This window comes from Rhinatrema bivittatum, chromosome 10 (assembly GCF_901001135.1).
Source record: "Rhinatrema bivittatum chromosome 10, aRhiBiv1.1, whole genome shotgun sequence".
Classification (NCBI taxonomy): domain Eukaryota; kingdom Metazoa; phylum Chordata; class Amphibia; order Gymnophiona; family Rhinatrematidae; genus Rhinatrema; species Rhinatrema bivittatum.
The window spans coordinates 116972435-116998471 of NC_042624.1; the positions used below are offsets into that span (position 1 = coordinate 116972435).

Sequence of the window (26037 nt, forward strand, 5' to 3'; positions counted from 1 at the left end):
TCCCTGGGGAGTTGAGAGGTCCTGAGGGGACTACCCTCCCCAGGTTGAGGCCGCTGCTAGGGTTGAGGACCCGGCTGGACTAGTAGCAGCGTCAGGGGTGACACCGGGGAGCCCGGTTCACTCACCCCTGCAGGACATAGGGCTTTTCAGCACCTGGGACAGCGTTTTTTCTTATTTAAAAAAAAAAAAAAAAAAGTGTTTTTACTTTTGTTTTCAGTCGGCTCTCCGTTCCCTGGCGTTGCGCTCCGTTCCGCTCGAGGGGGGGCGTCTTCGGCAGGGGGGAGGTCGCCGATTTTCGCCGCGTTGAATTTTTGTGTTTATTCGGCGTCCCTCAGTGCTTTTCGGCGCGTCTTTGGTTTCCCGCGGTTTTTTGCAGGGCCGCGCGGCTCGCAGTGCAGGGCCTGCGACTCGGCGCGCGCGCATCTCTCCCGGGACGGGCTTTGCTCGGCCTGCGTCCCGGGAGACGAGGGATCGTCGGCGGCTCCTCGGGGGGCCCGTTCCCGGGTCGCGCGATCGCCGTCGCAAGGGGGGGGTCCCCCTGATAGGCCTCCTGACCTGTTCCTGGTCAGCGCGGGAATGGCGGCCATTTTGTCTACCGGCCGGGTAGCTTCGCGGGAAACAGTGGGGGCCTCGGTTTTACCTCCTACGCTTTCCCCGCAGCGGGGTGCAGCGGTGGAGGTCCCTTCAGAGGGGCCCCAGTCCCGGGGGCATTCGGAAAGCGACGCAACGGATTCGGGCAAGTTTTCTGAAGATTTGGCGCTTTTGCTGCGCCGTTATAAGCGCAGCAAGCGCAGACGGGGGGACGCCTCGCGTTCAAGGGTCCACCGGTCCCCGCCGCAGAAGAAGATGGCAAGGAGGGTGGCGAAGACCACCCAGAGAGCGGCCTGGGGCAAACGGCTTCCCCGAGGGGTGCCGCAGAACTCGGATTCCGAAGATACCTCCGGGGCGGACACAGAGGCCTCCGAGGAGCCCCTGCCTGGGGCCGGGACGGCAGCAGCAGATGGCTCGGCACAGCCCAGTACAGGTAAAGGAGCGCAGGCCGTCGACGGGGATGACCCCAAGGTGGTGCGTCTGTTCCGCAGAGAGGAACTGTCGCCACTCATTCCGGCCATCCTCCAGGAGCTGGGGATTGAGGCTCCTCCGGTGGTGGTCCGCCAGGAGGCAAATATGGATCCTGTTCTGATTGGGTTCACAGGGCCGGCGGTCGTTTTTCATTTTTTTCGTCCACGGATATCCTCTTCAAGGAATGGGATACTCCGGAGTTAGGTCTGAAGGTCAGCAAGGCCATGGACAAACTTTACCCTTTGCCGGAGGACGCGCTAGAGCTCCTCCGACTCCCAAAGGTGGATTCGGCAGTGTCAGCTGTCACGAAGAGGTCTACCATCCCGGTCACGGGAGCGACGGCCCTCCGGGATATTCAAGACCGTACGTTGGAGGTTCAACTCAAAATATTTTTGAGGTTTCTGCCCTAGGGGTGCGTGCCGCCAGTTGCACAAATTTTGCTATGCGTGCTAGTCTGCGCTGGACTCAAGTCCTGCAGGCGAATGCGGGTCTCTCTTCAGAGGAGGCTTCCCAAGCTGACAGATTGGAGGCGGCCATTGCCTATGGCGCGGATGCATTCCATGATCTTTTGCGCACCTCAGCTAGGTCCATGGTGGCAGCGGTGTCGGCACGTCGTCTCCTTTGGCTGCGCAATTGGGCAGCGGATGGCTCTTCCAAGGCTCACCTCGGGGCTTTGCCTTTTAAGGGGACATTGCTGTTCGGCAAGGAGTTGGACGATTTGATGGTTTACCTGGGGGAGAACCGAGCGTTTAAGCTGCCGGAGGATAGGACCCGGTCGAGATTTTCCTTTTCAGGCAGAGCCCGGTTCAGGGGGCCCAGGAAGTCTAGGCCACAAAGATCCTCTGGACCCTAGGCCGTCTTCCTCTCGGTACACCCAGTGGCAGCAGTCCTTTCGGGGCAAACGTTTTGGCCGGCAAGGAGGGGCCCCGTCGGGTGCGGGGTCCAAGCCTTCGCAATGAAGTTCGGCCGGCCCATCCCTCGTCGCGTCCTCGGCACGCTGTTCCAAACGTGGGGACGCGTCTATCCTTATTCCTCGAGGAATGGGCCAGCGTGACATCGGATCAATGGGTCCTCGACGTGATAAAACATGGCTACGAGTTAGATTTGGCTCGCATCCCAACGGACAAATTCCTGGTCTCACCCTGCAAGGATCCCAAGAAGAAGGCGGCGGTGCTAGATACCATCCAAAGACTAGAAAGACTGGGAGCCATCTCGCCGGTTCCGGCCGCTCAGTACGGCAAGGGCCGGTACTCCATTTACTTCTTAGTCCCCAAGAAAGACGGCACTTTCCGCCCAATTCTGGATCTGAAAGGAGTCAACAGATGCCTTCGAGTCCCTCACTTCAAAATGGAGACCATTCGGTCAGTGATCGCGTCAGTGCGTCCCGGCGAATTCCGGGCGTCCCTAGATCTCACAGAAGCATACCTTCATGTGGAAATTCAACCAGCGTTTCAGCGGTTTCTGAGGTTTGGCATTCTGGGCAGGCACTTCCAGTTCCGGGCGCTTCCGTTCGGCCTGGCGACAGCGCCTCGGACATTCACGAAAGTGATGGTGGTCGTGGCGGCGCAGTTGCGGCGGGAAGGCCTGCTGGTTCACCCTTACCTCGACGATTGGCTGAGCCGGGCGAAGTCTCAGAGTCTGTGTCGGCAGGCGGTGGCCAGGGTGTTACAGCTCTTGCAGTCCCTGGGCTGGGTGGTCAACTTCAACAAGAGTTATCTCGAACCCTCTCAGTCCTTGGAATATCTTGGAGCCCTGTTCGACACGTAGCGAGGCAGTATGATTCTCTCGCAGGACCGGATATGCAAACTGCAGTCTCAGGTGCTACGTTTTTTGTCGCTACACCGGCCACGAGTCTGCGATTACCTGACGGTTCTGGGGTCTATGGCATCCAAGCTGGCGTTAGTCCCTTGGGCGTTCGCTCATCTATGGCCGCTGCAGTCCTCATTGCTTTCCCGCTGGAAACCGGTTTCCGAGGATTTCTATCTACCTCTACCTCTCGAGGGGCAGGCGCGATCCAGCCTGAGCTGGAAGTCGGTTCAGGGTCTGTGGTCAGAGTCGCAGACCCGGTGGTCTATCAACCGGCTGGAGACCAGAGCGGTCCGTCTGGCGCTGCAAGCTTTTCTACCCCTCGTGCGCGGACAGGCGGTCCGGGTATGGTCGGACAACGCTACCACCGTGGCTTACATCAATCGCCAGGGAGGGACAAGAAGTCCTCTAGTGGCGGAGGAGGCGCGGCTCTTGATGCTCTGGGCAGAACGGCATCTCAGCCATCTCGTGGCTTCCCACATAGTGGGAATCGACAACGTCCAGGTGGATTTTCTCAGTCGTCACCGCTTGGATCCCGGAGAGTGGGAGTTGGCGGACGAGGCGTTTCTCTTCATTCGCCGGACTTGGGGAATGCCCCACATGGATCTGATGGCCACCTGGCACGACGCGAAGGCTCCGCGATTTTACAGTCGAAGTCGCGAAAGGGGAGCAGAAGGAGTCGACGCGTTGGTGCTTCCCTGGCCGGTGGATGTGCTTCTCTATGTGTTCCCACCGTGGCCCATGATCGGAAAGATCCTACGGCGCATAGAATTGCATCCATCCAATGTGATCATGGTGGCGCCGGAGTGGCCACGCCGTCCGTGGTTTGCGGACCTGGTCCAGCTGTCAGTGGCCGCACCCCTTCGTCTACAGGGATTCCCGGGGTTCCTTCGTCAGGGCCCCGTCTGTTTGGAGGATGTGGCTCACTTTTGTCTCGCAGCATGGTTTTTGAGAGGTATCGGTTGAAGAGAAAAGGCTACTCGGATGCGGTCGTTGCTACGTTGCTGAGATCCAGAAAACAGTCTACGTCCCTAGCTTATGTTCGGGTCTGGGTAGTTTTTGAGGAATGGTGCATGAAGTGGGGCCTAGACCCCACTTCCGCTTCTATTCCCGATATTCTGGCTTTTTTTCCAGGCGGGGCTCGCCGAAGGTTTAGCGTGTAATTCCCTTCGGGTTCAAGTGGCAGCGCTTGGCTGTTTGCGTGGTAAGGTCCGGGGGATCTCTCTGGCTCTCCACCCGGATATCTCCCGCTTTCTTAGGGGGGCTAAGCACCTCCGTCCTCCGTTGCGGCCCCCTTGCCCGTCTTGGAACCTCAACTGGGTACTCTCAGCCTTATGCTCAGTGCCGTTTTGAGCCCCTGAAACGTTCTACGCTCAAGGATTTCACCTTGAAGACCGTATTCCTAGTGGCGATTGCATCGGCCCGTCGTGTTTTCAGAATTACAGGCGTTGTCCTGTAGGGAGACCTTCTTGCGCATCTCCGATTCGGTGGTCTCCTTGCGGACGGTTACCTCCTTCCTTCCTAAGGTCGTGTCGTCGTTCCATTTGAATCAGTCAATTGAACTTCCCGCTTTCTTAGTTGCGGAGTCTTCGGACCCGAAAACAAAAGACTTGAGAGAACTAGATGTGCGGAGGTCCCGGCTTCGCTATCTGGAGGTTACTAATCCGTTTCGGGTGACGGATCATCTGTTTGTGTTAACTTCGGGTCCAAAGAAAGGTGCTGCGGCGTCCCGCACGACAATTGCCCGTTGGCTCAAGGAAGCCATTGGTTCTGCGTACATTCTGCGCGGAAAATCGCCGCCGGTGGGTCTTCGGGCTCATTCGACACGCTTTGCAGGGCGGATACCTGGAAGTCGTTGCATACCTTCATTAAACATTGCCGGTTGGATGTTCAGGCTACTGAAGCTGGGGGTTTTGGAGAGAGGGTACTCCGAGCGGGACTCTCTGCTTCCCACCCTCGGTAAGTTAGCTCTGGTACATCCCAGGTGTCCTGGACTGATCCTGGTACGTACAGGGAAAGGAAAATTAGTTTCTTACCTGATAATTTTCGTTCCTGTAGTACCAAGGATCAGTCCAGGATCCCGCCCGCAGTGTTGCGTTATAGTAACGGAGAGTCCGCTCATTATTGTGTTTTTCAGTACGCTGATCCATTCGCTCTCCCGGTTGGGGAGTCTGGTTCCTGTAGGGGTGTTGGTTTTCTTTTCCCTACCAAGTTGTATGGTTAGCTATGGTTGCCTTTTGGCTTTTGTCTACTTTGACATTACGTATGACTGAGGGGCTGTGACTGGCACAGGGGCATATATGCTCCGCCCACAAGTTTTAGTCTGTCTCCATCTACTGGTGCGGAGTCACAACCCAGGTGTCCTGGACTGATCCTTGGTACTACAGGAACGAAAATTATCAGGTAAGAAACTAATTTTCCTTTTTTGTGTTTTTTTAACTGAGGGCTCAGCATACAGAGAATCACTGTTTTCCCTCCAGCAGCTTTCAAACTGTGCTGTCCCTCAGTGCACACCCACCACACAGGGTTAGCATCGCCATGCAAACCCTCTTCTCGGAGGACAAGCAGGATGTTTCTCCTCGCACGTGGCTGACATCATCCGATGGAGCCCAGCGTGGAAAAGATTCTAGAGCTTTCAGCCTGCTCTACTGAGCATGTGCAGCTGTAGCCACACCCCCTCAGTCCTTCTCTTCCCGCAGAGTTGTGTGATTGGGATTAAGCTTCTTTGTTCTCATACCTAAGGCTGTGTCAGTTCCAGAGCTGCAAGCAGCTGTTTTGTTTTTGTTTTTCAGGCAGAGCCTTTGTGTGTGGGGGTTTTTTTTCCCCCCTCTTCCTAGCACCTCTGTGGGCTGCATGGCAAGCCTAGAGAGCAGTTTGGCCAACAGAGGTTTTCTCCTTAATGCTGCAGCATGTTCTATGTCTTCTCCTTAACGTGTCTGTTCGGACTCTCAGTGTGCAGTCCATGTGTGGTCTCTGTAGGCCTCTGGCTTGGGGGACTTGACTTTCTACCCAGGCAGGTGTTCCAGGAAATTGTCTGACCACTGAGCATAGACTTAAACTCAGTGGAGGAATTTAGAGCCAGATGTTTCTGTAGGGAGGAGAGGTCATCCTCCCCCACACTGCAGGGAACTAGTCTCCTTGGCTGGTGCCCAGCAAGACGTAGACTCCCCTCTAGTATGTCAGATTGATCTGGCAATGCATCTCCTTCAGAGAAGGATGTGCTTGAGCCTGGGTGATCAGCTTCACTGATGCACCATCAGTGCCATGCCCAGAATAAGTTCTCCTTGCTGGACACAGATGGCCCAGGAGCGCATTGAGCACCATGGATGCCATTGAGCGCTGGGGGCACTGACTATGGCCACTATCAAGCTCCATGGATGCCCTTAACACAAAGTGCTATACACAGCACAATGCCATTGTGTGCCGGTAGTGCCATAGGCACTGTCGAGCATCTTGGAGGCCATCGTGCGCTATGGGCATCTTCAGGGCCAGCCAGCCTCGCAGGCACTATCTGATACCCTCAGTGCTGTTGAGCACCATGGCATGGGGGCTGTCGAGAGCTAATGTGCATCATCGATGCCAGTGAGCGCCATAGGCACTATCAAGTACTATGGGCTCCACTGAAGACGATAATGCTGTTGAGCCTCATTGTGCTGTAAGCATCATGGTATAGCAGCCATCAATGTCAGGGAAGTCATCAAGCACCGTGGGTACCATTGATGGATACTATCAAGTGCCATGGGCATAGTCTGTGCCTTTGGGTCAAGTACTGTGAGCAGTCAGAGCTCCAAATGAGCACTGTTGGCACGGTTCAGAGGGGCCTTATTGAGTGCCACATGCCATGGATGCCAGTGAGCACCAAGATTGCCCTCACTGCCATTGAGCACCAAGGGTGCCATCAGGTGCCTCAACATGGAGCACCATGTACCTAGGTGCCATGGATGCCATAAAGAGGCATGGGCAGCTTGGATGTTGAGGCTGTCAGTGACACTGTCTTCTGCTTATCGTGCACATAAAGCTCCATGTTCACCACAAGCACCTGGGAGCCATTGAGCACCAGGGTTGCTTTCACATGCCGTTGAGCACCATGGTCGCCCTCACCTGCCAGGTGTGTTGATGGATTCTAGGGCCACCTTCCAAGTTGAGTGCCACAGGTATCTTGCCATTGGGCTTGAAGCCACTGAATGCAGTCAACGCCAGCAAGCAGCAGGGACATCATAAAGGCGCTGCCAGAGGAGGCTTACAAGCTCCTGCAGTAGTTGGCGCCGTTGCCCTCGTTTGAGCATGGTGAGTGCTGCCGCTGCCATAGTGCATCAAGATTGTGGAGCAATGATGGGTTGTCATTGTCAAAAATAGTCTCTGCCTCATTTCGCCAGGGTGCTACAGTCATTGCGAGTGTGCCATGAGTGGCAGCACTACCACATCACTGTAGGTATGTTCAGGCATTCCTGTTGTAGGTGACACCCACTGCATGTGATAGGTAGCACACAGGGTGACCCCGGTATCGTGCACAACCATACAGTCTCTTGAGCGCTATCAAGAGCCATTGACAGGTGGTGCTAGGGGCACTTCTTAGTGCCTTCATGTCTCTGGCACCTGGGGATTGCTATTGGATACTAATGGTGACACCTCACACGGGGTCCACTGCTGCTGTTTTTGTGCCCGTCCTGGCCATGGTATAGATTGCTAGGCCTACGGGTGCTGCATCTTTCTGTGCATGCACGTGACTGACGGAGTACGGCAGCGCGGGTGCACAGTGCTGCTGTTGTAGTTCAATTACTAAGTACCTGTTTGCATGTGTATGTGTGTTCTTCAGGTACTGGCAGACATCTTCTACTGGTGCACTGCAGTCGCCTGTGTGCTGGGAGGTCTTGGCCGAGAATATGATCCTATTCACCCCCTCTTGAGGTGGATACCAGGATACCTCCCCCTTTTCAGGATGGGACCGTTATGGGCTTTCTCCCTCATTGGCTTACGTTCTGGATCCCCTTCCAGGAGCACCTCCTGGATGCATTCCCTCTCTGGTGCATTGCACAGACCGGGACGATATAGCCCTCGATTCACATGAATCAGTGCAGCAATGTGTGCTAACTGGATTTTTTTATATTTTCTCTGTGCCAGGTTGCCACTTGTGTTTGCCTAGGCTTCTACCTGAGACTGTACCGGTCAATGATGCAGCTATTTCAGCCTTTCCAGCTTTTGCTCTGGCCTTTTAGACTTGAAGGCTTTCGTCCTTTTGACCACCTTGGCTACGGCTCAGACTGCTGACAGTGGGAGTCTTGGGGTACTTTTTAACCTCTCGGAATTTAAAGGTTTAATTGCCTCTCGGCTTGACCGGTCACTGAATGTCTTGGGTTACCCTTCAGCTTATTAAGACCGTCCCTTACTGTGCTGCCCTGTGACAGTCTGGTGTATACTGCAGGGCTCGGAGCACATGGAGCTGGTGGCGTTGCCTGCAGCTTAAGACCAAAAGCTGCAAATTCAAATTGTTGATGAACTGTTTTCATTTTGTGTTCATTCCTTCTGGCACCTTGGGGAAATATATGTAGAGAAACTGGCTGTTTGCCTTTCCTTTTCTTGCGTTTTTTATTTATCAAGCAGATTTGCATGAAAAGAAATATGTTCTGGGGGACTTCAGCCCATTTCTCCTGTCGGCGTGCACCGCGACCTCCCTGCGTACATGGCACACCGCTCCCAGGAGCCCGGCATGTGCAGATGTGTTACAGAATCAAATCCTTTACTGTAAACTTCTGATGGGGGAGGCAGAGGAGTCTGTAGATTGCAAATTGAATTAGTCATTGTTTCTAGATGATTCCCAGGCATATTATGCATATAAGACTTCATCGGTTTTGTCCCTTTTTTTAATTGGTTTTCCTTTTTTTGTTTTTTTCCTTCCCCCCTCTCAAGGAACATTTTGGAGTTAATAGAATTTTTTGAAGATGACAGAAGGTTTTATCTCGTCTTTGAGAAATTGCGAGGAGGTACTGTACAGCCAATGAGCACGTCTGATATTCAAGCCGGGGGAGGGGTGGAAATTGAGTAAAGGTTTGTGTGTGTGTGGGGGTTGTTTATATCAGTGTCTCAGTTTAATCCTCCTAAAACGTAATTGACTTTCAGTCCTGTCATCGCACTACATTAACATCGCTGTCTGGAGTTTAGTTTTGCTACTTGCTCAGTAGGGAATAGGCTTTCAATATCTTGCAGGAGCGTTTGGTTTAGCACCAGCTTAAAGGTGCTGAAGGTCCGCGCTGCAGATTGTGTGGCAGAGAGGCTGGTGTGCTGCCCTTATTTAAACACACGTGATTGTGTAGCACTTGTGACTGTGTCCCTGCCATGTTTGTGGTGCCCTCCCTAACGCGGCTCAGGAACTGTAGAGCAAATCCGCAGTAGTTCTGAAAGCGGAGCATGCAACATCTAAACTGGTAGAGTCTGCACATTAACTGGAAGATCTCTTGCTGCTGCAGATTGTGAAGCTTCACGAAACAGATCTTTCCCCCTGTTTGTAACATTTGGATTTCAGTGATCAGCCCAGGCTGCATGTGGAGCAGTGTGGATTATTGCCCTGTGTGGGATTTCAGAAAGCCCTGGCCATTTTACTTTTCCTTCAGTCATTGCCTGATGGGGGAAAAATAAATGTTGCTCTGGCAGACTTGTGCTTCGAGACCCTTTGCAAGCAGACAGTAAGTGCTGGCCTGCTAAACTGACTCCTCCACTGTGCTTAATCTCTGCTAGAGTAGAACCGAGCAGCCATTCCTTTTCATAAGATCGCTGCCATGTTTTATACATTTGAGAAACCTCAAGACCAGGAAACAAAACAAAGCGATTCATAAGACATGTGACCCTGACAGTAACTATTTACAAGGTAGATCGACTGTGAGAAGTGCCATTGTACAGAAAATGCATTGCTTGAGCCCTACAGTAGTGTCATGGATGTTAATCTCTGCTATACAGCTCAAGGACCAGAAGCATGAGTCGAGCCATTGCTTGCCATGAATAGTGCAAGAGGTCATCGATCCCTGCAATTCTGATGTGTAGGCAGAACGCCTCTTTAAAGGATGATTCTCTGCATGTGAGACTAGTAAACTATTAAACTAATCTTAGGCAAACAAGAACGCTTGTGATGCTAAGTCAAGTAGTGGGAGTCCTGGTCTGAATAGCAATACTGTCACGTTTGTGATAGGGGGCAGCTCGTGTACAAAGTGATACAGACTGAGAAGCTCTGGAGATCTGTGTCTAAAATGAATCCAGATGTGTACTAAGTAGTCCAAATGTGTGATGCCAGGGAACATAAAACTATAATGCACCGCTACTGTAAAAGCTAACACAGATGAGCAGTGCGCCGTCGAGAGACCGTCATATCACTGAGTGGATGCTAAACGATTTCATAGTCCATCTCATTAGTATAATCCATAGGTTTCAGATTCTCCTTTTTTTGATGTCACATGCAGGTAATTGTCATTAAAGCAGGCATTCTGCCAATACTTGCAATCAACATGCAAGCTCTGCACTATTGTGCTGCTATAGCAGTTGATGACTGGGTTTTCATACAAGGGCTTTGGCGATGGCTCTTCTTGTGGAATCATTTACACCTGAGGGTAAATATGCTAATTTTCTTATTGGTTGTACGTGTGATCAGATGGTCCTGATTTTGCTTTTTCCCCCCCATGTTTGCTACCTTTCTGTTGGTGATGGCTTGGTGCTTTGCATGATGCTCTCTTAAGCCTGGACCAGACAACGTGATGCCCCATTCAGCCACTTGTGCCAGTGTTACCAGTGGCTGCTCCCAACCACATCTTCCCTTCTCTGCCACTATCCTAGGTTCCATCTTGACTCATATCCAAAGGAGGAAGCACTTCAGTGAGCGAGAGGCCAGCAGAGTGGTACAGGACATTGCTTCTGCTCTGGACTTCCTGCATACAAAAGGTGCTTAATGCTGAGGCTTTCCTAATCGGAGACTTCGGCCGGTTTGGGTGTAATTTCAAAGCGATGGCAGATGCGAGTTAACGCTAAGTATGCGAGGGCCGGGCTTTTTAAAAAATGCAGCACTGTAGATGAGATGTAAGACGGCGCTGGCGCATGTTCCCTGCCTCTGCCTCTTTATAAAGTGAAAGAGAGAATGTAAAAGTATAATCTTGTCCGCATGCTGCTTGTTGCTCTTCGTTTAATCTGGGGTGAGCAGCACTGGAGTTGAATTCCCTAGGCTTAGACCTGTATTTTGAATGAGTCTGTTCCTGGATTCGTCCTCTTATCAGATTTAGGGGCAGGGTAACGGAACTGAGCTTGGCAGGTGAGGCAGCTGTTTGGCGTCATGGTGTGAAACTCGCCCACATCTGTTGCTAGAATGTGATTAGGAAGGTGCACCGAGGCAGACTAGTTCAGTCAAACACAGTAACTCTGTGATTATAATCTATCCAAAGTGTATTACTAGAAGGTCTTATCTGACGCGTACGAAGCAATCTTAGCACAACGTTTGCTTGCCGTTCTTTTCAGGCATTGCTCATCGAGACCTGAAGCCGGAGAATATATTGTGCGTGTTTGAGGAGAAGGTAAGGGATTTTAGTCTGGCAGGTTTGCTCTGCTGCGTCAAATACTGTGTGCACACACCTCTTCCTTCAGAAACGCAAAGCCCAGGTCCATTTTGCGTTAAATTGGTGGATTTTCTTTTGCCCTCCCTCTCCAAACGGTGCTGTGCTACCTACAATCTCTTCTAAGTGGGGGCTCTTAATAGCCAAGGCAGAAAAATGAAAAGCCAGCAAGAAAGGAACTGAAGCCTGTGTTCTCGCTCTCTCCTCCCTTACTGTGCCAGGCATTAATCGGGCTAGAATGGGGGCAGTGCACTCGGTCCATGTGACAGTCTCCCTCCTCTCTCTACCCCGAGACTTCCCGTGCTCAGGGGGAGCCGATGTGGACATCAGAGGCTGCTTGGAGCCCTGTGCTGCTGGCCTGCCAGTCTGGTAGGAGAGTCGTCTGTGGGGAAGGCAATGATCTCCCCTTCTCACGGAGCAGAGGTGCTGGTGCGGTGCACTCGGCCCTGCATGGGGCTCTGCCAGTCTGCACTAAAGGACCACCCTGCTGCTTTTCTACTGGGGGGGGGAAAGCTCCTGCCCCTTTGGAGAGTTGCATGATTAGGCTGCCTTTCTAGGACAGCTTCTTCTGAAACAGAGGTCTGTAATGAGGTGTTAACTCTGGCTGCTCTTCCTATCCTAGCCCCGGTTTCTGTTGGGTTAGATAAAAGGAAAGTTCTAGTAATCTTGGAACATCTGTGATTAAAGGGGTAAACTAGCCTGGGGTTTGGGCTAGTTTACCCCTTTAGGCTGCTTTTAAGCTGCACACCTGTTTTTGAAAGCTGTAATCTGTTCTAGCATTCCTGGGATCCAGTATCTGCTTGGGGCCCGCACGCCGCTACAAATATTTCCTGAATTCAGAAGCGCCACAGGAAGGGCGTGTGCAGTCCTCTGGAGCAGGTTCTGCTTTCGGTGCTAGCAAGGAAAGCTTTCATGTGGCCGGGACAAGCAGTAACAGCAAAACGCACATGGAGACCGAGGGATGTCTCGTGTAGTCATGAGCTTCGTGCGCCTCAAAGCTCGTTACTTGGCGCAGTTGCATGAATAACTGGCTTTCGCCATTTCTCTGTTTGTTTGCAGATGTCGCCAGTGAAAATATGTGACTTTGATCTTGGAAGTGGGGTGAAACTGAACAGCAGATGTACTCCTATCACAACCCCCGAGCTGACAACACCAGTGAGCACATTTTTTATTTTTATTTTAAAAAGTCTTGTATACCGAGCTGCACAATAAAAAATTGCTCGGGGTGGTTTGCAAGCTAACATTCAAAGTTAAAACTGAATCAACAGAAATAAAAAGATGCTATGCAGTAAAAATATACAGAAATGCTGCTGGAGTAAAAAGCGTGAGAGGGCATTACAGTATCCTGAACTCTCAGTATTAAGAGGGAGCAGACGTCGACCTTGGATTATTAAAGGCCTTTTTAAAAGTTTTTAGATTTATTTAAAACTCTTTTTTGAGTCTGAGATTAATCGTAACGAGTCAGGTAACTTGTTCCAGAGATGGGCTCTGCAGTTGAGAATGCGCGCTTCCTGGTAAGATCTAGTCGAGCTATTTTAGGTGCAGGTACATTTAATAAATTTTGTCTGCGGGTCAGGAGTTGTCCAGTGGGTCTGTAAATTCGAAGAGATACATAGCCAGATGAAGTAAGTTGAAGACCGTTTTAAAATTTTGTATTTAATGCAGAATAAAATCTGTAACCGATGCAATGAGGACAGAATAGGGGATGTGTGTTAGAATGGGAGATGCTGAAGTTAGAATTAACTCTAAAGGACAGATAGTGGAGGCAGTCAAGACTGGCTGCAATCAATGCCTGTAGTACCATTCAGAAGTAATTTTGTTTAAGTAAACTTATTTTATAAAAAGATTTGACAACTGAGTTCATTGAAAATTCGGAGTCCAGAGTTATCCCTACGTTTCCAGCCTTTTGTGCGTTAGGAATGCAGTGGCCATCAATGGTGTTAGTTTGGTGGGCAGTGTGAGGGGTTTGATAGCACGGATAACTGCAGGATTTCTATTTTAGATGTATTGAGTTTGAGGGGATTATGGGAACCAAATATTGACTGAGTTTTTATATACAGAGAACTACAAATGAGAGCTGTATTAAACCACGAAGAATTGTAAGGGATGATAAACTGGATGTCTGCATACATTTTGAAATATATGCTGAGGCCAGAAAGCAGTTGACAGGGTAAGAAATTTTGAAAAGTCAGGCTGAGAGGAACCAGTCAGAACTATAGAGTCCAGTTCTTGAGTATGAGTAGGTAAGAAGTGAACCATTGAAGTACAGATCCAGTGATGCCAATGGATTTTAGACATGTGAATAAGATCTGGAAAGAAATACGACGAGTGAGATAATCAAATTTGCAGATGACACAAAATTGTTCAGAGTAGTTAAATCACAAGCAGATTGTGATAAATTGCAGGAAGACCTTGTAAGACTGGAAAATTGGGCATCCAAATGGCAGATGAAATTTAATGTGGATAAGTGCAAGGTGATGCATATAGGGAAAAATAACCCATGCTATAATTACACAATGTTGGGTTCCATATTAGGTGCTACAACCCAAGAAAGAGATCTAGGTGTCATAGTGGATAACACATTGAAATCGTCGGTGCAGTGTGCTGCGGCAGGCAAAAAAGCAAACAATGTTGGGAATTATTAGAAAGGGAATGGTGAATAAAACGGAAAATGTCATAATGCCTCTGTATCGCTCCATGGTGAGACTGCACCTTGAATACTGTGTACAATTCTGGTCGCCGCATCTCAAAAAAGATATAATTGCGATGGAGAAGGTACAGAGAAGGGCTACCAAAATGATAAGGGGAATGGAACAACTCTCCTATGAGGAAAGACTAAAGTGGTTAGGACTTTTCAGCTTGGAGAAGAGACGACTGAGGGGGGATATGATAGAGGTGTTTAAAATCATGAGAGGTCTAGAACGGGTAGATGTGAATCGGTTATTTACTCTTTCGGATAGTAGAAAGACTAGGGGACACTCCATGAAGTTAGCATGGGGCACATTTAAAACTAATCGGAGAAAGTTCTTTTTTACTCAACGCACAATTAAACTCTGGAATTTGTTGCCAGAGGATGTGGTTAGTGCAGTTAGTATAGCTGTGTTTAAAAAAGGATTGGATAAGTTCTTGGAGGAGAAGTCCATTACCTGCTATTAAGTTCACTTAGAGAATAGCCACTGCCATTAGCAATGGTTACATGGAATAGACTTAGTGTTTGGGTACTTGCCAGGTTCTTATGGCCTGGATTGGCCACTGTTGGAAACAGGATGCTGGGCTTGATGGACCCTTGGTCTGACCCAGTATGGCATTTTCTTATGTTCTTATGTTCTTAAGATGATATGGGCAAGGGTGTCAAATGCAATCGCAGTGTCTAACAGGACTAGGATATGGTCTGCGTTAGTCAAAGCGTATGATGGTATCAAATGACGAAGCGTTTTGAGTACCGCGTCCTTGTCTGAAACCGTTTGCGATTTAAGGTGGAATTGTCATTTAATGTAGTCTTAACTTTTGTTAATGAGGTTGAAGCAATCTATTTGATTAACTTTTTCAAATCTGAATCTGTGTTTTATTTTTTAAGGGCTTGGTGAAAGCTGTAGGAAATGTACCTGAGGAGGGGGATAAGTTAAACAAATATGTGACAAATATTGTCAGGAATTAATTTGAGAAGGGAAGTCTGAATGGGCTTTAGAGTACTGGAAGACTTCATTTTGGCTAGTATTTGAGTTAGTGTCGGAACATACAGTACTACTTGTAAGGAATCCCAGAAATGGAGCAGGATTATCTCATTAGGTTTTGGGACAGTAAGATGAGGGAATTCCTTGGAGATGTTTGTCACTTCTCCTGTGAAGGAAGTGGCCATTTTGTTACAAAAACCATTATCAATTTGATTGAAAGGCTTTTCTTTTAGAGATGGTAATGATTTAACAATAGTGAATAGGATGGCTGGGTTGCCATTAGCTAGTTGGATATTTTTATTTTTATTTTTTTTAATATTTCCCCAAGTAAGCCATAAAGGCAGATTTGCAAATAGGTAAGATTTTTTTCTCCAGTGATGTTCATGACTTAATATTTTCTTCATGTTTCTTAAATGAGGCATAAACCATGGTGCATTATTTTTACAATGCGAGAGATTTTTCAGGTGCAGTAGTGTTCAAGACATCTGTGTTGGACCTATTCCAATCTGCTACAGCATCTTCAATATCAGCAGGTGTATCTGGTAACAAAGGCATTAAAGTTGCTATGATCTGATCAGGCTAGACTTTTTTTTTTTTTTTTTTTGGTTAGTGTGAGTTAGAAGTTTTCTTGTTGTTGTTTGGTTTTGATTGAATATCTTAGAGAGAGGAGCAGATGATCACACCAAGGTATTTTTAAGTTTAGGTCTATAGAAGTTCCTTGAACAAAAGAAGGATAGCTGAAAACAAGATCAACACGTATCCGTGTTCATGCGTAACTAAACTTTTATTAATTATTCTGAACGTAGACCAGCTGGCCTCAAGGAACGTAAAACCAGAGGATGCTGGTACGGCAGTCAGTAAACGAGGCATGTGTTATCTACAGAAGCTGAAATAGCATTTCAGAAGGGCCATTGCAAACCATCGGAGGTTTGGTCTAGGTAGAGAGACTGAATCATAACCTTCAGAACATAACTCGTTAAACGACATCGGATTCTACCAACCAGGATTCAGTAATTAGAAAACAGGTTTACAAGACTGAATTAAATTGCAAGTAATTGGTACTTTTGCTTTACAGACTGAGCATTAAGAATGAGTAATGAAAGTGTAGAAGTAGTTATGGACTTATGACCTGGCTGTATATACATAGTCTGGCGCACTGACGTTTATTTGAGAGTTCTTCATATTTCCCGTTACCGGTAATAACTGGGATATTCATGACAAGTCTGATAGTTGCAGTGGATGAAATGTACGGTGGGATTTACTGACCTCAGTCGATAGAACAACAAGGCTAAGGAGTTTCAGGCGACCAGTAGAGGCCTGGGCAGGACCCTTTGTTGCGCTCCTACGGCGCACCGGCAGCACTGCGCTGCTACAGCGCACCGGCAGCACTGCGCTGTCCCTCTTAACGAGGGGGCAGAGCAAAAGTCCCACCAGGCTATAAGGGGTGCTGCGAAAGATGGAAAGCAAGCAGAAGGCTGCAAAAGGTGCAGCTGACAGGCAGCAGGGCTCCCGCACTGGTGGAGGCAGACTCGGGGAAACATTTTTTTTTTTTTGCATTTAAGGTGGCGAAACATAGAACATGACGACCTATCCAGTCTGCCCAGAAAGTTCCCAGTTTCCTGAAGCAGTTGAGGGCTTGCAGCAGCGCCTTTACAGATGGTGTATTACCAAACATATGCATCTCTTTCCCAAATCCCCCTTCTAAATCTTTTCTAACATGGTACATCTGAATTTTTGTTTTCTTCTTTTTTTCTCCGCTTCCCTTCTCTCATCTTATATTTTTCCCAGTAGCCTGTTTCTTCCCTTGCCTTCTGCTTCTTCCTCCTGGTCTTCCTCCCTCCCACAGTTGCAGCTCCTTCCTGCTTACTTCTGCTCACCGTGGGCTGCTTAATTCCCTCACTGAACGAAGCCAGGCAGTGGCCTAGTGGCACGGAGCTGCACGATCCGTGACTCGGTCTCTTACTGACCAGGGAAAGGAGGGGTGGGGGGGGGGAATGTGACATGGGAACCTGCAGACACCTGGAATTTGAGTTTCTTCCACTGTATGGTTACCAAGGCCCATTCAGATGCAGTCTGTCCCTGCCCCCGGCCGGGTATACCGTGCTGGCACAGTGCCGTGCTTTTCCAGCTTCAAATAACCTTTCACAAGTACTTCTGCAGCGTTTTACTCTTGCTCGGGCTCTGCGTCTGCCCTTCACCCGTTTTTTGGAATCTGCAGCCCTGCTCACTTGCGCTTGTGGCTCTCGATGGGACGTTCTGCTGGCCCCCTCCAGCCGAAACCTAGAGGCGGCTGCTGCTGCTGCTCGCCTCCCTGCTGTGACGCGTCCAAAAAGTGAGGAAATCCAAGACCTCTCCAGGGTCCTGCTCCGTTTTTCATCGGCAGTTTGTCGCTCGGAGGACCTCGTCGGGCTGCCGGAGCGCACGGGGGAGTGGGGGACGACGACGACAGCATGTTGTCTCCTGTAGCTTTCGTTCTCTCGCGCAGGACGCACAGGGCCCTCGCTGGAAGCTCGCACCTCTTCTCGCGGCTGCATGCTCGTAACTCCCAGGTCGCTGCTCTGTCTCGCTGGAAGCGAAGCCTTCTCTCATTAGTGACGTGCTAGACTGAAAGCCAAACGTGGCCTCGCTTTGGAAGGAGACGCCGGTCGGCTTCTGCACTGCCGCTTCTCTGCCGGCCTTTCTGCTACCTCTTAAACTTGGACCCTCGTTCTGCAAGACTGCAGCCGCTCTGGTTGTCACATTCCTAGGCTACCAAGCTTGCGTGGGCTTTTTACAAATGGTTGGCAAACGCAGTAAACTCTTCCGCAGTTTTTCCTCCAAACACATTGCTTATTGAATTTGATTCTGGCGTTCCAGTGATCAAAATACGTCCAACTCCTCAAAACTATTTGAATGCTAAATTGTACTGTGTGGTTTGCGTTCTGCAGCTTCTTTAAAAGGTTTCCCGATAAATTGGATGTGCATTTCTGTATTTGGAAACATAGTTATCCAAATTTCTTAGCAAGTTAATTGCTTTTGAAGTGCTGGATCACCTTGGCCCGGGGTCCAGGTTGATATTAAGTTGTCACACCCGTGTGCCTGCTTCAGCAGAGCCCCGCTTGTTGCTTAGCAACGGCTGTATTGTGTGTTGCAGCATTTATTCAAGCAAGCTCGGAGCACATTTGTCATTTCCTACCGAAGACCTGAACGCAGAATCTGACAATTCCTTGGCCTTTTTGTGCAACTTCTCCAGTTGTATCAGAGGTGCACACCCCGTCTCTCTCCGGTTTTTCTTATAATGCATAAGCGGGTACCGGGATCCTGCTGCCAATGAGCCGTCATGTTTCTACCTGTTATCTGTGCTCTAGAAATCTCTGCTCAGCCTTAAATTTGGCAATGACTAATACTGAGAGCACCAGTCCTGTTGTAAATGACATACGTTTGCTTCTTGAGAGCAGCAGTGTCGGTCAAGGCTCCAAACCTAGCCACTGGCTTTTTGTGTTTTGTTTTTTTATGCATCTTTTATAAGCATTCATAATTCAATTACTTTCAATACAAAAATCTATGGATCTCTTAATCACTCACCTTTCTTGGATCAATAAGAGCTAAGCATGCAGCTCTCAGCTCGCTAAGACCACCTTTCTCTATAGATAAGCTCTCAGCTCTTTAAGGCAGTGATCCCCCAACCCTGTCCTGGGGGCCCACCAGTCAGTTGGGTTTTCAGGATATCCACAATGAATATGCATGAGAGGAAATTTGCATGATATGGAGGCAGTGCATGCAAATTCTCTCTCATGCATATTCGTTGTGGATATCTTGAAAACCCGATTGGCTGGTGGGCCCCCAGGACAGGGTTGGGGACCACTGCTTTAAGGGATCCCAAGCAAAAACTTAGGTGCCCAGTATGTCTTGATCCACGTAAGAGGTTGAACCTGATCGTTATAGAAACGAGAAACTGATAAGGGTTCTCTTGGCCAGGTAAATGCTTTATCCCAAAGATCTATTTTATTTATTTATTTTTTTAATATATTGTAGATTTCCTCCCTTGTCTGACCCATTGACCTGCGCTTTTGTAATCCTTACCTGACACACTGAACGTGTTTAAGTTCAGAGCGATTGGCTCGCAGCATTTGAAAACCGACCCGTCCCTTTCTCCTTTCAGTGCGGCTCGGCGGAGTACATGGCGCCGGAGGTGGTGGAGGTGTTCACGGAGGAGGCCACGTTCTACGACAAACGCTGTGACCTCTGGAGTCTGGGAGTCATTCTCTATATCATGCTCAGCGGATATCCTCCTTTCGTAGGGAACTGTGGGACAGACTGCGGCTGGGACAGAGGGGAAGTGTGCAGGGTCTGTCAGGTAAGTGCTGCATCTCAACTCCGTGGTCCTCCTGTGGCTGCCAGAGTCGAGCAATCCTCAGAATAAGCTGACCGTTCGTTTTATGTTTAAGAGGATTCCTGCACTCCATTTTCAATGACCAATAGAAGATGCAAAAGCTCTCGAAGAGATGGCAGATGAGGACTTGGAGCTGGATTTGCTTTTTGCTAGTGCCATAGACCAGTGGTTGCCGAGCCAGGCCTTGGGGGAGACGCAGGCAGTTGGGTTTTTCGGGATATCCACAAATGCATGTTGAGGCTGTTAAGTCACCCGGGGTTCCTGAAGTAAAATGTGCAGCCAATCCCAAAGGCAGGCATTAATTTATGAGCAGCCCAGAAAAGTGTACAGAAAAGCAGAAAATACTGCTTTTTTTGTACAGCCTCCTACTTAATAACCAATGTAAAATAAAAAGTGCTGCCGGTCTGGTTAGAACGGATGCTCAATTTTACCGGCGTCCGTCTTTCCCTAACCAATCACTGTCAGCAGGTTTGGAAAACAGACGCTTGTAAAACTGAGCGTCTGTTTCCTGAACCTGATGACAGAGCCACCTCTCTTCTGGGCCAAGGAGGTGCTAGGGGAGCGTAATCACCCCTAGCACCTCCTTTTAGCGCGGCGACTCATTTAAATATAGGATCATGTGCCCAGGAGAGGTGGCTGGGCGCGCTTCGGGAGAGCAGGTGCCAGACACGGAGCGCCCGTTCTCCCGCCATCCCTTCTGAATCGGCCTGATAGCTAACGCCCTATGCTGAAGCTGTATAACTAGATGCACTAGATCAGCCTCTTGGAAATCTGCTCCTTCACTCGACCTTTGACATGTTGCTGAGATGGCAGTTGGAGAAACTTCCTTGTGGGTGATCTGTCGCGTACTGGCTGCCCTTACTGTCCGTCACAAACCAGTCCACCTCTTGTGTAGGATGTGTTCTGCTTTTCTTGTCTCTCTCTACTCTTGAAGATTATCTGTTTCTCTGTTTGTTCTTTGAGTTTTAGTGGCGGTCTATTGTTCTTTGAAGCACTGTTAGCTGGTCCAAAGTGATTTACATGCAAACATAACATACGAATCAAATATAAATATCCTTACACAATTTAATATTCCACAGTTCCTTCGTATTCATTTGCATCTTTGTCAAGACGCCCATTAGGAAACACTGTACAGCTGTGCATTCCTCTTCTATGCTATCCAAATGATTGCAGCTATCCATTTCCTTTGTTACGTTAACGAGCCGCAAGCAACCAGCAGCTCCTTTTATCAAACCCTCCTCCCCATAATACAACTGAAGCTCCCACAATTTATCCAAGACTGCCCCTATCCAGAAACATCAATCTCGTCGCTCACTAGATGGCAGCATTGGAGGTCATCCAGGCAATTCTAGTTAATCCTAACCCTTATACAATACCCCCTTCTCTGAGCAAATTCTCCAACTCGCTCGCCTCAAAAACACTGCGTACTGCCCAGCCGTTCTTAAAACCCAGAGAGGACCTACAAAGATCTGAATAACCCCCTTTGTGTCCTTTCTGAAGTCTTAACTCTTCCACATCCAGGGTGCTGTGACTGAAAATGTCATCTCTAGCTGCATTCAACCATGCGACTTCCGTTTTAGTATGTCCGGTAGGCAGAGAGATCTGCTTGGATATTTCACCCTATTGCTTTGTCTCTTCAGAAACCTGGGGTATCGAAATTTAGGGAACAAAGAATAAGCCCAGAGAATCCCTAGTTGTAGAGAAACGAAGTGAAAGCCAGAGATCCGCTGGTGTCTACGGTCAGCAGACTAGATGGGCCGTATCGTCCTCCTGTCACGCAGTTGCGATACCCTTGCCTGTTCATGGCTCTGCCTTCTAAGCAGCTGGCGCTGCCTTGTGACCCTGCACATTTCTTCTGTGCTAAGGCAGCATAAGTAGTAAAGCTGGGATTATGTACACCTTGGACGGTGTCGGTTTAATAGGGTGCCGTCATCTCTAGGTCTGAGTGCAGAGTCATTTAACTCTCGTTTTCTCAGGTTTAGATGGCTGTAAATAGTTTTCTATTGAATTACGACGGTTGGTAGCGTGTGTACTTATTCTTTAACATTTTAAATAAAGACTTTATTAAATAAAAGATCCTGTTAGGGGTTGAGACACTTCCTTAATGGTAAATCTCATTATCCCAGTGTTGCTTATTTCGTTATGCCTTGGTTTTTTTTTTCCCTTCAACTTCTTAATGAAAAATTGAGTTTAAGCCGTGGGTATTCTTGCTTGTGTCCATCAATGTGCATCTAGCAGCAGCAAAAAATCTGCAAATTGAAGCAGCAGAGACCCAGTAACAGCTCAGCAGGATGAGCAAATCCTGTTGCTGCAGTTCAGAGGCCTTTGCTGCTAGACCATAATTGTAAGTAAACATCCTTAACTTTCAAATTCACAGTTTTAACAACCTCAGCAGTGTTCCCTTTAGAAAGTAGGAGAGTTGGTCAATAAGTCATTCGTTGTCAACGACTGAGCTTTTCTTTTGTCTTCCACTGCAGTCACCTGTGTGCAGGCTGTGGCAGCTTTTAGATTGGAGCAGTAAAAAAAAAAAAAAAAAGATGGGCTTTGCAATCTTTCAGTTGAAGGGGATGCTCTCTGGATGTCTTCATATGAAAGCTACTTACACTTTGTACTCTCTCTAGGGTTAATATGGCTACTAGAGTTGTAACGTCCTGGTCTGCTCTCCGTTGAGTAGGGATCCTTGGACTCGCTGCCTCGTGTTCTGTGCAAGCTGTGACTGATAAGAGGAGTATTTGTGGTTCGCCCCCGCTCCAGGGGCGGAAAGCGATATTTCAGTAGCAGTTCTGCCCAGACTTAAGGGCAGCAGACAGTAATCATGGGGCTGGCCCTTTTGGTTCAGGGCCAGCTCCTTGGACGGCTCTGCAGTCTGCTCTTCTGTGGCTGTATTTTTAGGAATTGCGAGACCTCTGGTAACGTGCCCCCCACACACCTGCTTCCACACGAAATTTCCAATCTGGTGCTGCCTTACAATGCCCTACATGGAAGGAATTTACAGCCAGACAAAGCAGATTCTGCCTCTGCAGCAGGCAGGTTCATGCTCTGTGGAAGAGGAAGGCAAAGGTGCTTTAAATCATGCTCCTGGTGTTCAGGATGAGCTGTTTAATGGCTGAGGGAATGGTGTGGGGGACGAGACGAGATACGTGTGACGTTCTAACATTTTACTTCTCTGTTTCCTTGACAAAATAAGAATTGATAACGTTTTTTATGAGGAAGATATGGTGCAGTGTAATCTCTCTATGCTAAATTGCCTTTTTACTATTAACATTTCTTAAAATGAACTTTTCAAAAGCTCGTTCTCACTGAAACGGTGGCAGCTGCTTCTGAAAATGTCAGTCTGGTGACCTGTTAACTTTTTGTGGAGAGCTCTGCTGAATATACAGGGGTCTCCACCCATTGCAGCACACATGCTACGTCATGACTTAAAAAAATCAATCTCTTGGACAGAGCAAGCTCTTTGAAAGTATCCAGGAAGGCAAATATGAGTTTCCTGAAAAGGACTGGGCTGACATCTCCATGGACGCTAAAGATTTGATCTCCAAGCTGCTAGTTCGGGATGCCAAGAAGAGGCTGAGTGCTGGGCAGGTTCTGCAGCACCCGTGGCTGCAGGGGGTGAGTGCTAAAGCTTGCATTGTGGGCTCTCGGGATCTTTTCTCTTTAACCAGTATGGGGTGCTAGATCACTTACTCCAGTCTCCTTTTCCTTCACATGGGATTCGCCCCATCTGCTTTCTAATTATAGTCGCAGTGCAAAACACGGATGCTCTGCTAGTAGAGTTGGATGGGAAAGTGAGGTGGCTTCCATTATTTCGGCTGGGCAAACTGAGACAAGGGGATGGTTGCAACTTGTCTGAAGGTGCAGAACTAGGATTCAGGATATAAACTTAATTTATTCAGGCAAGTACGAACAAACAGTTCCTCAGTGTAATCTGCTTTGAGGTACCTGGAAAGCAGAATCTAAATAACGAACAAGGCATTGAGTCTTTAATGCAACCTGGGGCACAAAAAGGAATAGGTTAACGTTTTGCTTTAGGGAGTACTTGACTGTTAAGCCCTGGGATCTGGGGCATCTGCTGCCTAAGCTGCCCGCTCACTTCAGGACCTGATTACAAGGCTGCTCTGGAGCTACGTGTTTTAAGCCCCAGACTGCCCCACGCAGACTAAGTGACTTCATTCCAAAATAAAACATTTTTCCAAGTGCATGATGTCTTTACCAACCTTTTCAAATTTATATTTTGTTGCTTTGTGGAATTTTATAGGATGCTCCTGAACGGCGTTTACCAACACCACTGGCTCTTCAGAGGTAATGCCTGCTTTGAAAGCTGTTTAAATCTATGGATTTCACTGGTGTTTAAAAAGCAAAGAATTTACAGAACCTTGTAACTTTTTTAATCGACCCTAATACTTTGCCGATGCGTATTATGGGCACAGATCCTTCTGCTGTGAGGAATAGCGCAGAAGCATAGCTTTGATAATTCTCTGTCTCAGATTCCAGTCCTTGCACAGAAGGTCTAGCGGTTTTTTGTCATACGATCTCTCTTGGGCTCGTAGGTAAATGCTTTCTGTCCTCCTCTACAGGAACGGCAGTGCGAAGGACCTGACGCTCTTTGCGGCGGAGGCCATGGCCCTGAATCGCCAGCTCTCCCAGCGTGACAGTGAGCTAAACGAAGAGCACGAGAACCTCGTCCAGGCAGTCTGCTCCGTGAGGCTTTCTCCCCCTTCCAAGTCACGCCTTGCCAAGCGCAGAGCCAAGACCCATGCCAGTGCAGACGACGCCCTCCAGCCGTCCAGCTCGGGGGCCCTTTCGTAACCCGCGTTCGTTCGCTGGTGGCCGCTGTTCCGCCGCATCTCACGGGAATGGTGAAAAAAAGTGGCATCTTATTTGACTGCTGGAAGACCTCGTCCCGTCAAGAATTTGGTTTTAGTGGATGAACATTTTAAAAGCATGAATACTAGGTGAGAAGTTTTTTTGGATTTTGTTCAGAACGCGTTTTTATTCACTTTCACGGCTGAGATGCAATTTTGTTACGACGTAAAAAGAGCTCAAGCAAGGACTGACTTATGTGCCAAAAGAACAAGTTTTTTTCAAAATGTAGACTCGTCTGACACTAATGCGGGAGAAATACAGGCCCTTCCTATCTTTAACATCAAGCTTGTTGAATTCTTTTTGCGAGAAGCTTTTCTTTTGTCGCTGGTTTCTTTGACTTATTCTGATCCTGCTTCCCATCATAGTAATCTATTTTACGCCATTTTTAAAATTGCTATTTATGCAGTCTGTAAACTTTATCGAGCATCAAGTCTCATCTGCTTGTTTTATTTATATACCGGTAAATGTATTTATCTGTGGAGCCATATCCAACTTTTGTTAATGTTTGAATTATTTCCTATCACTATAACTACTTGCTTCATAAAATGAGACCCCCCCCTGGGTGTGGGGGATACCTTTTGGGCAGAATTTGCATTTATCTTTTGGACTTGCTAGGTTCCTGTGCAGCATCGCTGAATAGGATACGAGTTCTAATCAGGCTGCATCAGTTGCAACCAAAATTGTACAATAGGCGCATAAATGCACAAAGCAGAGGGTCTCCTTTTTTCTGAATTTGGCTCGCCAGTTTTCAGAACTTCCATATCCAGTAAGCTAGCGGGTGAAGATGGTGCTAAACAGTTGTATTTGATGTAAGTTATTCAGTCACCTTGCAGTGAGCCTGGAAGTGGCATGGTTTCCACACGTGAGCTAATGGGCTGAGGCAACCTGCAGAGCTGTGCAGGAGTCGGGACGCAAGCCCTTGTGAAATGTGTTGGAAACAGCGCTGCAGTATTTTTAGAAAAAGGTTATACATAAGGCTTTTTTTTTTTTATATAAAACTAAATGTTAGAATTCTGTCTTATTTTTATTTTTTTAAATGGAGAATAACTTATGGAAACATTCCATGTCAAGTGCTGCTTTTTGTCACTCAGGTATTTAATGTGCATGGTCCTATGTACAAAATGCATTTACCTCACATCATGGTTTTTTAATTGTGCTTTCTGAAAATGAAATAAACGATCCTCTGAGGAATCTTAAACTGCCCCTGATGGTCTCGTAAAGATTACTTTTTTCATGTTGCCAGATGAACTTGGCTATTTCAGGGGTTGACATTGTTCTTACAAAATACCTGACCTGTAGGCATTTACATTAAAATCTTATGCTAAGTCTTAAGAATAAACACTTTAAAACATTTCCTTTGCTTGCAGATTTCCTGTATTTATTTATTTATGAACTTTTAATATACAGACATTCGTGGGACACATCACGCCGGTTTACAATTAACTCAAAAAAAGGAAAATTATATTTAACGGGGGGTGGGGTGAGGGGAGAATGTAGAAGGAGACTTGCAGGTTGGGTGTCTGTACTGCAGTTGGTTTGGCTGTTCTCTAACTCTAGAGAGCGCATGTCAAGGTGGCTTCGTTGCCTTATTGGCAGAGTGGAAGTCCCCTCTGAGGCCGCTCTCACGGGTGCCACCTCTGCAGGTTAACCACTGCTTGGTGGATGTGACCCTGGT

The 26037-nt window shown here is 48.1% G+C and overlaps 1 protein-coding gene across 7 annotated transcripts in view; it reads left to right on the forward strand.

Moving 5' to 3' along the window:
- Nucleotides 1-25565, forward strand: part of MKNK1 (MAPK interacting serine/threonine kinase 1) — a 51022-nt gene extending 25457 nt beyond the window's left edge. For all 7 annotated transcript variants that reach the window (XM_029617921.1, XM_029617923.1, XM_029617922.1 and 4 more), the window contains 8 exons: nt 8776-8849; nt 10687-10791; nt 11359-11414; nt 12513-12608; nt 19269-19463; nt 22944-23108; nt 23755-23798; nt 24074-25565. In XM_029617921.1, coding sequence (XP_029473781.1) covers nt 8776-8849; nt 10687-10791; nt 11359-11414; nt 12513-12608; nt 19269-19463; nt 22944-23108; nt 23755-23798; nt 24074-24305 — 967 coding nt within the window. In that variant the 3' untranslated portion in view covers nt 24306-25565. The remainder of the gene's footprint in view (nt 1-8775; nt 8850-10686; nt 10792-11358; nt 11415-12512; nt 12609-19268; nt 19464-22943; nt 23109-23754; nt 23799-24073) is intronic.
- The last annotated feature ends 472 nt before the right edge of the window (nt 25566-26037 follow it).